The sequence below is a fragment of the Poecilia reticulata genome, chromosome 13 (genome assembly GCF_904066995.2).
Source record: "Poecilia reticulata chromosome 13, P_reticulata-male-v2, whole genome shotgun sequence".
Lineage (NCBI taxonomy): Eukaryota > Metazoa > Chordata > Actinopteri > Cyprinodontiformes > Poeciliidae > Poecilia > Poecilia reticulata.
The window spans coordinates 26,049,038-26,064,139 of record NC_088842.1 but is presented as its reverse complement, the minus strand read 5'-3'; the positions used below and the strand labels follow the sequence as shown (position 1 = coordinate 26,064,139).

At 37.6% G+C, this 15,102-nt stretch overlaps 2 protein-coding genes across 2 annotated transcripts; both read right to left on the bottom strand.

Annotated features, from left to right (window-relative positions):
• Window positions 1–3,432: 3,432 nt before the first annotated feature.
• Window positions 3,433–6,190, bottom strand: LOC103474959 (olfactory receptor 2AT4-like). Its single transcript, XM_008426256.2, has one exon. The coding sequence runs from the start codon at window positions 6,160–6,162 to the stop codon at window positions 5,185–5,187; it is 978 nt and encodes a 325-aa protein (XP_008424478.2). The 5' UTR covers window positions 6,163–6,190; the 3' UTR covers window positions 3,433–5,184.
• A 5,805-nt stretch (window positions 6,191–11,995) lies between these two features.
• Window positions 11,996–13,699, bottom strand: LOC103474958 (olfactory receptor 52K1-like). The gene has a single exon (XM_008426255.3). The coding sequence runs from the start codon at window positions 13,387–13,389 to the stop codon at window positions 12,451–12,453; it is 939 nt and encodes a 312-aa protein (XP_008424477.1). The 5' UTR covers window positions 13,390–13,699; the 3' UTR covers window positions 11,996–12,450.
• Window positions 13,700–15,102: the final 1,403 nt, after the last annotated feature.

Here is a 15,102-nt window from a genome sequence, read left to right as displayed (position 1 = left end):
AAGTCCCACAGGATCTTAGCTCGGTCATTCTCCACCACTTTTGGGGGTGTTCCCCACTTTGATCTTGGGGCTTCCAGTCCATATTCTGCACAGATGTTCCTGTACACTATGCCCGCCACTTGGTTATGTCGTTCCATGTACGCTTTCCCTGCCAGCATCTTGCACCCTGCTATTATGTGCTGGACTGTCTCAGGGGCCTCCTTGCACAACCTACACCTTGGGTCTTGTCTGGTGTGGTAGATCTGAGCCTCTATTGCTCTGGTGTTTAGGGCCTGTTCCTGGGCGGCCAGGATGAGAGCCTCTGTGCTGTCCTTGAGTCCAGCTTTCTCCAGCCATTGGTAGGTTTTCCTGACATCAGCCACTTCAGTTATTTGTCGGTGGTACATCCCATGTAGGGGCTTGTCCTCCCATGATGGTACTTCCAGCACCTTGTCTTCTGTTCCCCATTGCCTGAGACATTCGCTGAGCACATCGTCTGTTGAGGCTTTGTCCTTGATGTATTTATGGATCTTGGATGTTTCATCCTGGACAGTGGCTCTCACACTCACTAGTCCTCTGCCTCCTTCCTTACGGCTCGTGTACAGTCTCAGGGTGCTGGATTTGGGGTGGAATCCTCCATGCATGGTTAGTAGCTTCCTAGTCTTAACATCCGTGGCCTTCATCTCTTCCATTGGCCAGCTAATTATTCCGGCAGGGTATCTGATTACTGGTAAGGCATAGCTGTTTATTGCACGGATCTTGTTCTTGCCATTGAGCTGGCTTCTCAGGACTTGCCTTATTCGTTGGAGGTATTTGGCTGTGGCTCCTTTCCTTGTGACCTCATCGAGGTTGCCATTTGCTTGTGGTATTCCCAGGTACTTGTAGCTGTGCTCTATGTCTGCTATTGTTCCTTCTGGGAGTGAGACCCCTTCTGTGTGGGCGACCTTCCCTCTCTTTGTAACCATCCGACCACACTTCTCTAGTCCGAATGACATCCCAATGTCAGTGCTGTAGATCCTGGTGGTGTGGATCAGTGAGTCGATATCTCGCTCGCTCTTGGCGTACAGCTTGATGTCATCCATGTAGAGGAGGTGACTGATCATAGCCCCATTCTTGAGTCGGTATCCGTAGCCAGTCTTGTTGATGATTTGGCTGAGAGGGTTCAGGCCTATGCAGAACAGCAGTGGGGACAGAGCATCTCCTTGGTATATGCCACATTTGATGGACACTTGTGCAAGTGGTTTGCAGTTGGCTTCAAGGGTGGTTTTCCACAGCCCCATCGAGTTTGCAATGAAGGCTCTTAGAGTCCTATTGATGTTGTACATCTCTAAGCATTCAATGATCCAAGTGTGTGGCATTGAGTCATAGGCTTTCTTGTAATCAATCCAAGCGGTACACAGGTTGGTGTGTCGGGTTTTGCAGTCTCGGGCAACTGTGTGGTCTACAAGGAGTTGGTGTTTGGCTCCTCTGCTATTTATGCCTATGCCCTTCTGTGCCTTGCTCATGTATTTATCCATGTGCCCGCTTATCTTAGCCGCTATGATGCCTGACATGAGCTTCCATGTTGTAGAGAGACAGGTTATTGGCCGATAGTTGGATGGGACTGAACCCTTCGAGGGTTCCTTCTGTATCAGGATTGTTCGCCCTTCAGTTAACCATTCAGGGTGAGTCCCATTTTGTAGCAGCTGGTTCAGTTGAGCTGCCAGTCGCTCATGGAGGGCAGTGAGTTTCTTAAGCCAGTAGGCATGGATCATGTCAGGTCCTGGTGCTGTCCAGTTTTTCATACCCGAGACTCTGTCTTGGACATCTGCCACAGTGATGGTTACCGGGGCTTGTTCAGGGAGGTTGCTGTGGTCCTCTCGTAGAGAGGTTAGCCACTGTGCATTGCTGTTGTGGGACGCCTCCCTTTCCCATATGCCTTTCCAGTATTGTTCAGTCTCCAGCCTGGGTGGGTCTGCTCTGTTGTTATTACCCTGCCATTGAGAGTACACTTTAGCTGGTTGGGTGGCGAAGAGCCGGTTAATCCTCCTGGCTTCATTCTCTCTCGTGTATCTCTTTAGGCGGCTGGCCAAGGCTTGGAGCCTTTGTTTGGCAGTTTCGAGTGCTTCAGGTATGGGCATCTGGCTGTACTTCTTGGGTACTGATCTTTTCATTGCACCCCTTTGGAGCTCTGACAGTTGACTCACTTCCCTCCTTGTTGTCTTGATCTTAGCCTCTAACCGTCTTTTCCATGGTGGGTATTGGGTCTCATGGTTGCTCTTATAACCAAGCATCTCAAGGATCACTGATGCTGAGTTGTATATCAGCTCATTGGTTTCTGTTATGGTGTTGGTAGGGATCGTTCTCAATGCCGAATTCACATCTTCAATGAGACTTTCTGATGGTACTTCACTCAGCCGTTGTAATCGGGGTCGTCTGGTGTTCATTCGGGCCATGATTCTCTCTCTCAGGTCAGTTGCTGCCTCGTTCAGCTCAGATGGTTCGTTCATTACTGGGGCTACATACCCAGTCTCTGGGCGGGGAGTCGTAGTTGACTCCCTTCTGACCTGGCATCCTGGCTCCTTCCCGTAGCACTTGTGTCGTACCTCGTCAATCTCCAGTTGTGACAGCAGTTGCCGTTTGCGGATGTTGGAACACTGAGCTACTAGTTGTTTGGCAGTTAGTGTTGACTGGGGATGTCGAGCTAACCATTCCTCCCACAGTCTTTGCATGTAGCCCCTCTGACTAGGATTACTTGAGTAGTAGCATTCCAACAGATCCATGTTTTCATCTCTCGCCCATTTCCGTCTTGTTCCAGTAGCCCACTTTTCATCAGGGTGCTCTGGTCCCCCAGCACCTGACGCAGACCTTGTTTGACCGGGCGACGTCTGAGCCGGCATGTCATGCTTATTTGTGTCTCTCATGGTATGAGGTAGGCTATATAGCTCCAAGGGTCTTGCCTAAGGACCCACACTGACAGCTCAATGTCACCGTTGTAACTTTTTGCCCCAGCCCCCAGCCTGGCCTCGAACCCGGGTCTCCCAGGTGGAAGACTGGTGACTTACCTATTGAGCTATACAGTCAGTATAGCTCATATATATATATATAAAATATATATATATATATATATATATATATATTATATATATATATATATATATATATATATATATATATATATATATATATATATATATATATATATATATATATATTAACAGGTTATTTTTTTCCAACACAAGTATGTGGGTTTGATTTGCACAATTTGCTTTGGATCTTTTGAGGCAAGACTAAGTGAAAGATTTTTTTGAAGTGTAACTGAAAGAATACAATTTTGTACTTGATGCTGGATGACTAGCGCGAGTAACCATTACAGACACCAGGAATTTGAAGGTAAATGTTTATTGAACAGGAAAAATGCTTGAATGATTTGTCTGGAGGAGGGAGAACTCCAAGCCAGGACCGGATCTTCACTGGAAGACGGTGTGTAGTCAGATTCTTGCTTTGTTAAAAGGATAAAGCAATCGAGGAGAGGTACGAACACCACAGATCTGGTGGTTGACTGCTTGGTGTTTCAGAGGGTCAATTGTGATTAGTAGTGTTACTCTCCTTAGCAGGAGGATATGGATGGATTGTGGACAGGCAGGCAAGAACTGGAGAAGGGCCACAGGTGGGTGATCTAAACAGGAGCAGCAAGGAGGATGAGAGCAAGACCCCGGGAGAGGAAATCCACACGGCTGAAGGATCAGCGTGGAAGGAGAAGATCGAAGGGAAGTTATGTAACAAATCGTTTGTTGTATAATGGAACACAGACTCTGGTGTAGTTACCAGGAGTAGTAGTTAACCATCTGGCGTCTGTCTCTGGAAATCCACTCCACCAGATCCTGTTTTTATATAAGGGTAATTCACACCACCTGGAAGCTGCACCTGCTGATCACACCTTACAGAGGAAGAGGAGAAGCAGAACCCAAGAAGCAGCACACCAGTCCGTTGGTATGACAGTACTTGTACTAAAGAATTTGAAGAGATGTAACTGCTGTCTTTTATTTTTGCTAGACCAAAAAATATATACAATTACAAAATATAAGCTAGAGGAGTTTTTCACAGTTTCAAGTTACAAATAATTTTGCACCAAAAATACATCCATACCAAACTGCAGACAAATCAGTGGTACATGCAATTTTCATATTTTTAGGGCTTTGCAAAAGTTGCAGCAGAAAAAAGCTCAACAGGATGAAGGCTTTCAAAACACCCATTGAAGCTCCCAAGACTTAGACCAATCTCTCTTGGATCCATGCCCAACAATAAACAGGAAGGCAGTCATCTTGAATTAATCTTGCAATTTTGATGGCTTATAACCTATGCTTGATCAAATTAATTCTAGAGATTTTAAGGTACAAAAATTGGAGTTTACTCATAAGTCATGGGGGATGTAAAGTTATCAAAATCCTGACTTTTTGTGCATCTCATAATCAGGCCTCAAAATTTGACTACCCGCCAAAGGAAAAAAAAAAAACTGTTACAACTCTTAGAAAAGCATGTCTTTGAGGCTCGTGACAACAGGAAGTGGAATGCTTTACTCTGAAAGGTTCATATTTAGTCCCCTTTTCCTAATCAACATATAACTTTGCCCAGTGACAGAAGACAAGTGCATGTAACTTGTTGACCAAGCCCCTTAAAGTCATTTAAACATGGTTGAAAAGTTTCCTATTCGTCTAATCTGGCATATATACAAGAATATTAATGTGAGATTAAAAGTCTTTTTTTCCCCAAAAATTTACTTTGGCACTTCTGGCCTTTTCACAGCAATCAGACAAAGAGAAGGAGAGGATGATATACAGCAAAAATCTAAAGGTTGGGAATCAAACCCAGAACAGCTGTTCTGCAGACTACAGCCACAATATTTAACTTTGGTTTAAATATTCCCACAGCTGTATACTTCATCTGGTGTTTTTCTTTGTTTTCATAATGCTGTTTGTTCAGTAATGCTGTCTGTCACATCTCTGGATTTTTAACGGCACTACAGTATTTCTGATCAACTATGAAAATATTTTATTTTTCTTACCGACAATTATGTGAGTAATGCAATCTATCAAATGAGCATGCTGAAAAGAAACTATGAAACAAGCCAGCGTTTGCTGATGTTCTCATTTTATTCATTTTTTTTAAATCCATGGATAAGTGACATGACACGATTAAATATGAAGATAAAGATACCATTTATAATTAACGCACTGGTCTGTTCATTATGAATTGTTGAAACCTGAACTTTTCTATGTAGAATTGTTTCATCAAACACTCTCTGATGTCTTTAGCTCGTAGGCAGTATATGAGTGGGTTTATCATTGGAGGGACAAGGCTGTAAAGCATTATGATTACTATTCGGAGATCAGCACTAAATTTAATTCCAACTTGACTAGCAAAATACACAAAACATCGAGGTACATAATAAAGTGAGATGATTATCAGTTGAGTACTACATGTTGACAGAGACTTTCCACAGTTTCCCAAATTTGTTACTTTACTTATTTCTATAAATATTGAACAGTATGATAAAAGTATAAAGGCCAGAGGTCCTAACAGTGTAATCATTGCACCCACAAAAGCTGGAAACGAATAAAGGGTTCTGTCTGTGCAGGCCAGAACTGTCACTCCAATATGATCACAGTAACAGTGATTGATTATGTTTGATGCACAGTAAGGAAGAGGATATGCTCTAATCACCATCATTAAAGGGGATGCAATAGCAATAATCCATGCAGTCACACTGAGCGTATGGACTGTGAATTTTTTAACAATAGCTGTATATCTGAGTGGATGACAGACAGCACAGTACCTATCAAAAGCCATCAGTGCAAATATAAAAGAATTTACTGAGCCAGAATAGTGAACAAGGTACATCTGGACAAAACAAGCAGTAAAAGAAATGCTCCCTGATTGAAACCAGTATCTACTGATGATTTTAGGTAAAGTTGTTGTGCTGAAGAGAAGGTCACAGGCAGACACATTTAAAATGATGTAGTACACTGGTTTATGAAGACTCTTGTTGGTTGCAAATAAGTAAAAAACTGTAGCATTTGCTTTCACAGTTACCACATAGACTAAGAATAATACAGCTGAAGCGAGACCATAATATTGTGGATGGAGTCCAGGAAATCCAGTTAGTATGAATTCAGTTACTCTGCTTTCATTCCCCTCTGACATGATCTCGAAGAAAATACCTTTAAAAACTGAAAAGCACAGAATGAATCAAACTGAATCCTTATTTGACATAAAAGAACATGCTTTGCAGTAATTAGTTCTGATGTAACTGATCACAAATTATTGTTCTGTTGTAAACTATTCATATAGTATAACTATTGATGTCAATTTTGATATCCTTGTTTACTACTTTTATTCTGCTAAGTTATGGGTTGTCATTCTAATAAATAGGTGTAGATGTAGCTTATATTGCTAAATTTGTATTTAGTTCTTTCATTTCACACATACCTTTCACAAAAGTTGCACCTACGTTCTCTGATTTCTCACCAGGTGGTTGTCTGCTTAAAACCCTCCTTCAATACACCTTTTAATGCAGGCAGAGTTATTGTTCATCCTCTTTGCTTTCTCTAGGGATTTCTGATGTTTTCATTTTAGTTCTCATTTGGGTGATAGTTTTCAAAATGTTAATTTGGTAGTTTTACTTTTACTTGAGTACAATTTTGTATGTGTATTTGTACTTTTACTTAAGTACATTTTTGAGTACTTTCTCCACCACTGCTTGCCGGGTATTTTTGAAAAATTTGCTTGGAATTAAAGCCTTCTTCTTCCTAATCGTTCATGGAACGTACATATGGTGTCTGGTATTTTACTGAACTCTTTCAAATACACCAGATGGTTTTCACAACTTGTCTTACTTTCCTCTAACTTGTTTGATACTTTCTAAAGTGTCAGGAAAGAACTTCTTCATTAAATTGTAGAAGATACCTTGCAAATACTGTTACAGATTTGGAGAAAGTATCTAATATACTTTCTCTAAATCTATCCAAAGATAGACCAAAAGAAAGATGGACCCTTTGGATCTATCAAAGATCCAAAGGGTACGTGAAGAAAATTAAATCTCTTTTTATATAGCTTCTGCCTGCACAATAATTTAGTATGCTTGCCTTATCGGCTATAGAGGACGAATAAATATTTAGCTATAACTTCATCTGCCTAGCTGTAAGCTCATCTGTGAATAAAAAAAGTAGATTTGTAAACTTCATAGTGACATTTTATGAAGGTAAACAAACATAAGGGGTAAAGTAGAAAAAAAATCAGCAGAATTTTCTAATTGATGTTATCCAGCTTTTTGGACTTTTCCTTGAAATGAATATTAAAATAGTTTGTGGAGAGTGACATGAATTTGAAAACAAATCCCCAGAGAGCTCAATGGAGGTAAAACACAGATTTAATAATGCTAATGGTTTGGGAATCCCACTAGGGTAAACAACTGCATTTTATGATAAGCCCAGTGAGTATTTAAAGTGATGTTAATAGAGGACTGCTAATATCCCCAGTGTTTAATAGAGGTCTCAGAGCATATGTTTCGTCTTACCTGAGTGGATTTTGTGAACCACACAGCTCCCAAAGTCTATGTAAGTCATAAGTACAGGATGTGAACATCGTGAGAATTTTAAACTATCATAGCTTTTACACATTGTGATTATCATTATTTATGAGAGCAATAGTTTTAGCCTACTAATGTTTCACTTCTTTTTGTTAGAGGTGTAGCATTAGAAAGAGAAAAATAGACTAATGCAACTATTTTGTGAATTTTTTTTTCTTCAAATAATTGATTCAAAATTTTTTCATCTTTTTAACATTTATTTTAGAGATGCTTATTGAAGTTGAAACATTTTGTCACTTTCTGCAAGTTTTCAATTGTTTGTGCCACGTGTCCACATGGAAATAGAGTATTTAAGGGAACTAAAAGAGTAAAACAGATTCCAGAGTGAAAAGTTCACCCTTCCATAATCCCGTGGATAGCAAAAGTGCAACTTTGTGAAAATGCTAATCTTTTAGCCCACCTTTGACCTGACCTATAACTCCAAACACATCATACATGTAACACAAACAGTGGCCGACTACATGTTCATGACATTGAACGTGTAGTCTACACATATTGTTGTGTTGACTGTTAAACCTGTGCAGGCTTTATGTACATGTCCAATACTCTATTTTTAGCACCACTTGCAGGAGTAAAAATTGTGTTTTGAGTCATTCTTGATGTCTCTGTGTGGATGAAACTTTTTTTTGCATTGTGGGTGTTATTTTGAAACTGACAACATTTTTTGAGAAAAACATTCCTCTGTATTTGTGACTAGGATGCCAGTGAACGTATATTTTGAATGTTAAACATTTAAAATCTTTAAAGAAAAGAATTTCTTTAATACACAAATATGTAACATCGGAAAAACTTGTTTGTACAAAAGTTTTAACAAGGAACAACGTTGCATAAGATTGTTTTCAGTTGAGAACTTTCTTACTCTCCTAAGATGCATTCTGGGTAAACTAGCACACTAATTACACCCTTGAGATGACGACTGGCATGAGACCTCAATTAGCTTCCTCATAACATTCATGTGTGCTGGTTTTTTTTTTTTTTTGATTGTGTAAGGTTTGAAAACAAAACATGAAAACTTTGAACTACTGTAAACTCATTTGTCACAAATTGAATAAGACTGCTAAACAAAAGGAATAAGGGATGAAAAAATATTTTATATGGAATTTATTGGTGAAGAGTGAAAAGAAAATGTCTATACATGTACATTTATTTGTGAAGATAAATCCTGCAGAAATTTTACAGTGTAAGACTGAGAATTGAATTGAACATAACTGAATTGAATTTAAATGAGTTGCACTCCTTTCCCCTGACTCAGCTCCTTCAGACTAGCCAGCAGCAATTAGCAAGCATCTGGTGGAACTGCACATCTACTGAGATCATTAAACAAGCTACTTAGTGAAATGCTGGTAAAAGAGATATTAGAGGAGAGATGTTATGATGACTTCCTTTTAAAGAGAAAGAGGCCCAATTTGTAGGTGCTAAATTACAACAAGTTTATTTTACGTTGTAATGGATATGTAATGAATATATATATATATATATATATATATATATATATATATATATATATATATGTGTGTATATATATATATATATATATATATATACACATATATATATATACACATCTATATATATGTATATATATATATATATATAGCATTTTTGTATATATATATCAAATGAAGGTAACAGGGTTACTTGATTGTGCTATAAAATGCATAATATTACAGAAACTCTTGGACCGACAATTCTGTTTTGATAGATTGATTTTTATTTAAGGATTGTAGATCTGTGCTTGTTCAGGAGAAGTTTTTTCTGCAAAGTTAGTGATGTAGTTGGCTGTGTTTCCTCCAAAAACATTTAAGCAATTGGAATAATAAACTGAACTTGGCCTTAATGTTTTATAATAATCATCAATTTGGAATGTATCTAATGGACTTTGAATCAGTAAAGTACATTGAGATAATATTTGATCCGAATTGGTTCTGAACAGAATAAACTGAACAAATTGACTTGAAATTAACTTAACTGGGAATGTCACATATACTCTCCAAAAATGCCACAGGCTCGGTGTTGTTTTTTACTTGCTGCACATTATGAAAAATATTGGAAATTAAAAAAGTAACAAAATGTGACCATCATAACATTCCTGTAATGCTGTACTTTTAAATCAATGCATGACACTGTTTGCGAAATGACCAGCTATTTTTTTCCACTTATATTATGAATATGTTGGAAGAGTAAGTAAAAAAGAAAGGATTTCATGTGAGGAATGGTTTATCTTTGCATTTTTACCACTCACAATTGGTGCAAACTTGCTTCATCTTTCATGTAGTTTAGGTAATGACTAATAATTAAACATTTTGTTTGACTTTTCCTCCAACTTAAAAATGTAGGGTCTTAGGTTAGCAAAGTCTGGAGTCATTTAGCAGCCTGATGTGAAATTGCTATAAAAGTAATGTTTTTTACTGAAGAGGTCTAAAAGTTAGGCCAGCCTCCCTTTCAGCACAAATAACAAATGCCAGTGCTGCCACCTGCTGGGAGAAAAAGGAAACACTCAACTGTTCCATTTTGATACAGCATAAAATGTGTTTGTTTAGATCACATTGGTGTTGTTAGAGTGACCTACACTTTAACAACACCAATTTGTTTTATAGCTTGAGATGCTATCTCTCATCTTTACCAACAGAGGGCCGAAAGCTCATGTTTTAGATTTATTGTTAGATTTTATGTCATACTTAACTTTGCATATTATGTATGTTTGCATACAGTTGCTGTTAATTGCATAACAGATTATTTATGAATTGTCACATTAGCACTGAAATTATGTGTAATAATATCAAATTTTCCATAAAAATATCAACCAAGCAGTTAAACGGGGGCTAGTCTGTCAAAAACTAATAGGCCACTTTTCCTTTCCTGTCCACCTCTGGTTCTAACAACTTCCTTTTTTAAAATTTTGTTTAAAGAGTTCAACTCTCTTCACTATTTTATATAGATACAATAACAAATGTAATCTTTAGGCACTTTACAAATAATTTACTTCAGTTCAATTCCAGTTCATCTTGGCTTTCAAACAGAATTCAGATGCTCTGAATCTGCTAGTTCTTCCACATACCGGACTGAATACCAAGGAGGATCGAACCATTCAGCCATTCAAGAATTTGGAACGGTCTACCACTACGGCTGTGCTTAGTTGATTATGTGGATACTTTTAAAAAGCAGTTAAAAACTTTCTTCTCTGAACAGACTTTATTTTAAATGTTTATGGCGACTCTGAGGGCAAATCCTGAGTGTTTGAATGAGAGTTTAACTCCGTGGGTAGGTCCAATCTCAGCTTCCTCTTGAACAGGACGATGTGCCCCTGGGCAAGGCACTTGACCCCAAGTTGCCTACCGATCTACGTATCAGTGGATACATGTGCGAATGGGTAAATGTGACTCTAGTGCAAAATGCCTTGAGTGGTCAAAATGATTGGAAAAGGGCTACATAAGTTCAGTCCATTTTCCATTAATTTTCATTGTGTATTATATGTTGCTTTGTCATTTTTTCCATTGATTGTTGAGAAGGGTAGTTTTTGAGCAGAGAAGAAGTGACCTTGTTTCAATAAAATGCATATATACATATTTTAAATCAACACAATTTTTTTGTTTTTTGAGCGATGTCTGTCTCCTTTACTTTCAGAAAAATGTATTTGTTGAATGAATCAAATCTAAAAATCTAATTTTGTTAGTGGTAAGAATAATTTAGTGTTTTACTGAATCTATTGAATTTGTATCTTCATCTACAATAAGTAAATAAAACCAACAATACAATGTTACAATAGAGCTTGTTTACAGCATTTCATCACAACACCCTCTGAGGTTCATTACCAGGGAAAAGTACAGAGGAGATGTCACTCTGGAGGGCTCACTGTGGCACAGCTAGTGTTGCTTCTTTGTAAACAGCTAGGTCATTAACCTAATGAGCAAAGTTTATATGGAAACAGTCACCAAGTACTGGTTACCATAACACAGCAGTTTTCTTTTCAAAGTACTAAAGTTCAATGAGAAGTTAATTCCCATACTGGGTGATGACATACTCGGAGCCAACCAATCAGATGATGAAAAGAACATAGTGCTGGCTGTCAATTCAGAACTTATTGGCAAATAACACACCAGCTTACTTCTTCTTGTACTGCATAATTTGCTTTGCAAAAGCCTTCCTTGCATTTTGTAGTCCTAATGACCATAAGAAGTCATTAGCATTTGTCCTTATGTGCAAAACATTAAAAAGTAGTAAAAACTGAAATATACCTCAATTCCTTTTATTTTTTTATTAAAGTTACATATTTAAACAAAAACACTTATTTATAAATTCAAATATGTATGCATCATTTAAATTTGCAAGCAAACAACATAACATAAAAATGCAATATAAACGAGCTGTAAGCACAAGAGACCAGGTTCATTGAAAATGTTAATAAAATGTTCAACATAGTAGGATGATGAAAACATTTTTATTGAAATCCCAATCGTGTTGTTCTGGGAAAAGCAAAGTATCATGCAATAATGACATTGCACCATACAGAGATTTTGGAAAGCTGCACACTAGAACAAAAAATTAATTAATGAACTAACACTGTTACAACAAACTTTACTAGGACACAGGCCTAGATGGATTCAGCTTAAAGTAAATTTAATCGCAATAAAAATATATTTAAAAAAGCCACACATACAAACTGAAATGTTTCTAAAATGCTGAACATATTTGTGGCTCTATTTTTTTTACAATGATCACTTAAAGAAGAAAACATTCTCTGTAGGTTTAGAAACATTACAAAACTGATTAAATGCAAGTGCACAAAACAAATAAAGCAGTTTGTCATGCAGACAGTTTGCATTAGCCACAGTTTAAGTAATAAACTATTCACAAAGAACCCGTTTATTCTTGAAAAAGTTAAGCACCTTTTCACGAATTTCTTTTGTTTTCAATCCATAAATTATTGGATTTAATGTTGGGGGGAAGATTAATGTCGACACTCCCATAAATCTTCTTAAATGTGGTGAAACATTCTGCAATCTGTAAGATATGATTGTAAAGAGACCCAAGCACTCAAACAAAAGAAAAACAAAAAGATGTGTGGCACACGTCTGCAGAGCTTTCGCTTTGGTGTCTGACTGTCTGGACCTAAAACATGCAATAAGGATGCGAAGATATGTATAAAAAACCAGACCATTAGCTATCACTTGTGTAGTAGCACTTATAAAAAGACCATAGATGTTATTAATGGTTGTATCTTCACACACCAAAGTCAACAAACTTGGATTATCACAGTAGGAGTGTGTAATTTCAGATCTACAGCGGTACAAACGCAAAAGAAGAATAAAAAGCACTGCTATTAAAACCACACAAGACGACCAAACTAATATGATTATTTTCATAATGTGAGCATTAGTCATTACAGTGTTGTAACGCAAAGGGTAACAAATGGCGATGTATCTGTCATAGGCCATTGCAGTCAGGATGAACACTGAACCGGCTGCATAGATATGGATCAAAAAAGCTTGGATAATGCAAGCTGAGTACTGGATCCTTCTGCTGTTTGTCAGTATCTCCTTAATGAGGTGTGGAAAGAGTGCTGAAGAACCTATCAGGTCATTGATGGGAAGGTTCACCAGGAACAGATGCATTGGCTGATGCAAAGATTTGTTCAGCACAATGGTGAAGATAATGGTAAGGTTACAGAAGAGGATGATCATGTAGTTCAGGGTTGCAAAAAGGAATGCAGGGAAGACGCCTTCATGAGGGAGATCATAGCCTTTAAGCTGCAAGACATATGATGTATTATGCATGATGTCCATCCTTTCAGTTTCTCAAAGTGTGAATAAAAAAATTATTTAACAAGCACTGAAGCTCTGCATTTACAATATGACATTTACAAGCAAAAAGACATCAGAAGACTTCAGAAGAACAGACGGTGTTGGCATAAAGTAAAACCTTAAAATTACATTGATTCTGATAAATGTCCAAACGCTCCGGGTCTACAAACAATTTACATACGATTTTTAACTTATTTACCATTTGACATAAATCAAGTGAAACGGCAAAATCACACAGTCTGTACTCGTTCATAAAGCAGAACACATGTTTGCATTGTTGCCTATTGACCAGTTGTGCTGATGTACAACTTTCTAGAACTAATTGGCAAGACATTGGAGGCAGTGCGGTATTTATTTTCTATACAACTCCCATGGCAGTTACAGGATTGTTTTTTCTTACAATATGTGGTTAACAGGGTAACGGCCAGGGGTTAGAAAATGTCTCTGTGTTGGCTAATTTTTGCTGCTAGCGCTCTGTAATACATCCTTGAGGATAAAAGTCTAAATAACCAGTGACCAGGATGTGTTGGGTCAACAGAAAGCTGCCGTTTTGCTGGCCCTGTACCGGTCATGAGTAGAGCAAAGGTCAGTTCTGATAATCCTGTCTGCAGAGCTGATTGTTCATTGCTGTTTGGATCTGTCCTGTTTTGTGATTGAGCCAAACCACACAGAGATGGGTAAACACAGAACATATTTATTTAGAAAATTGTAGATTGTAGAGTGCTATGGCTAGAATTAAATCCACATCTTTCAACTTTTCTTAACATCACGTTTTTTAAAGACTAAGAAATAAATGCAAGTGCTCTTGGTTTAATCAGACCTTTTATCAACGTAAAAACAAGTATTTGGGCTGTTTGCAATTAAACAATTAGTCTTTTTTGTTGAAGAGCATTACTGCATTTTAAGTTATATTTTCAACTAGGCATCAGTGGAGGTGTAGGAATGTATCCAAGAATCAGTATGTTCATAGTTAATTAAGTTAGCAGAAGTTGGAAAGATTGGTCTACTTGGGTCTTAAATGGGATGCAGGGAAAAGTCGTAAGGGTCCATAGAAATAGTTATCAGGAAACTGATGAGGAAATTAGAGTGTTTGACTAGCAGCAAATGTAACAGCTTTAGTACAAGCTTGAGTTTCTCTGAGCAATTCAATACTCTCTCGCCTGGTGAATAGAATATTGTTCCACAGTGGGAAAATTAAGGAGTACCAACAAATTAAAGGTAAATAGAGGCATCCACTTTCAAACGTATGCTATAAAAAGCAGAAAAAATGTGCAACTGAGTAGAGTCATTTAAAAAAAAGAAAGTTTATGCATCCTTGTCCAAATATGTAGATGCTTATTTTGCATAAATGTTTTGACGCTACTGGTCAGATTCATGGTCTGTTTCCCTCAAGGAAAGGAAAATAATAAACAGACCATTAACAAAGTTCAATCTTCTAAAACAAAAGCATTTATTTTTTACGATGCAGGAATATTTCAGACTCAGTTGTCGTATATAGACCCTTCCATATTATTTTTTAATTTAACAACCACAAGAGGGCAGCATATTTCAAAGTAAAATGGAGAGGTTTATGTTTTCATGACTGAATGATGTAATGGGTTACCAGCTGGTGTGCATAAATTGTACTGTGATACATAGTTGACTATATATCATTCCTTTGCTTTCATTTAATTGGTACATTTAAGCAATTTTATC

Coding starts and splice junctions, on each gene's coding strand:
- LOC103474959 (XM_008426256.2), bottom strand. CDS start 6,162: ATGTCAGAGGGGAATGAAAGCAGAGTAACTGAATTCATACTAACTGGA.
- LOC103474958 (XM_008426255.3), bottom strand. CDS start 13,389: ATGGACATCATGCATAATACATCATATGTCTTGCAGCTTAAAGGCTAT.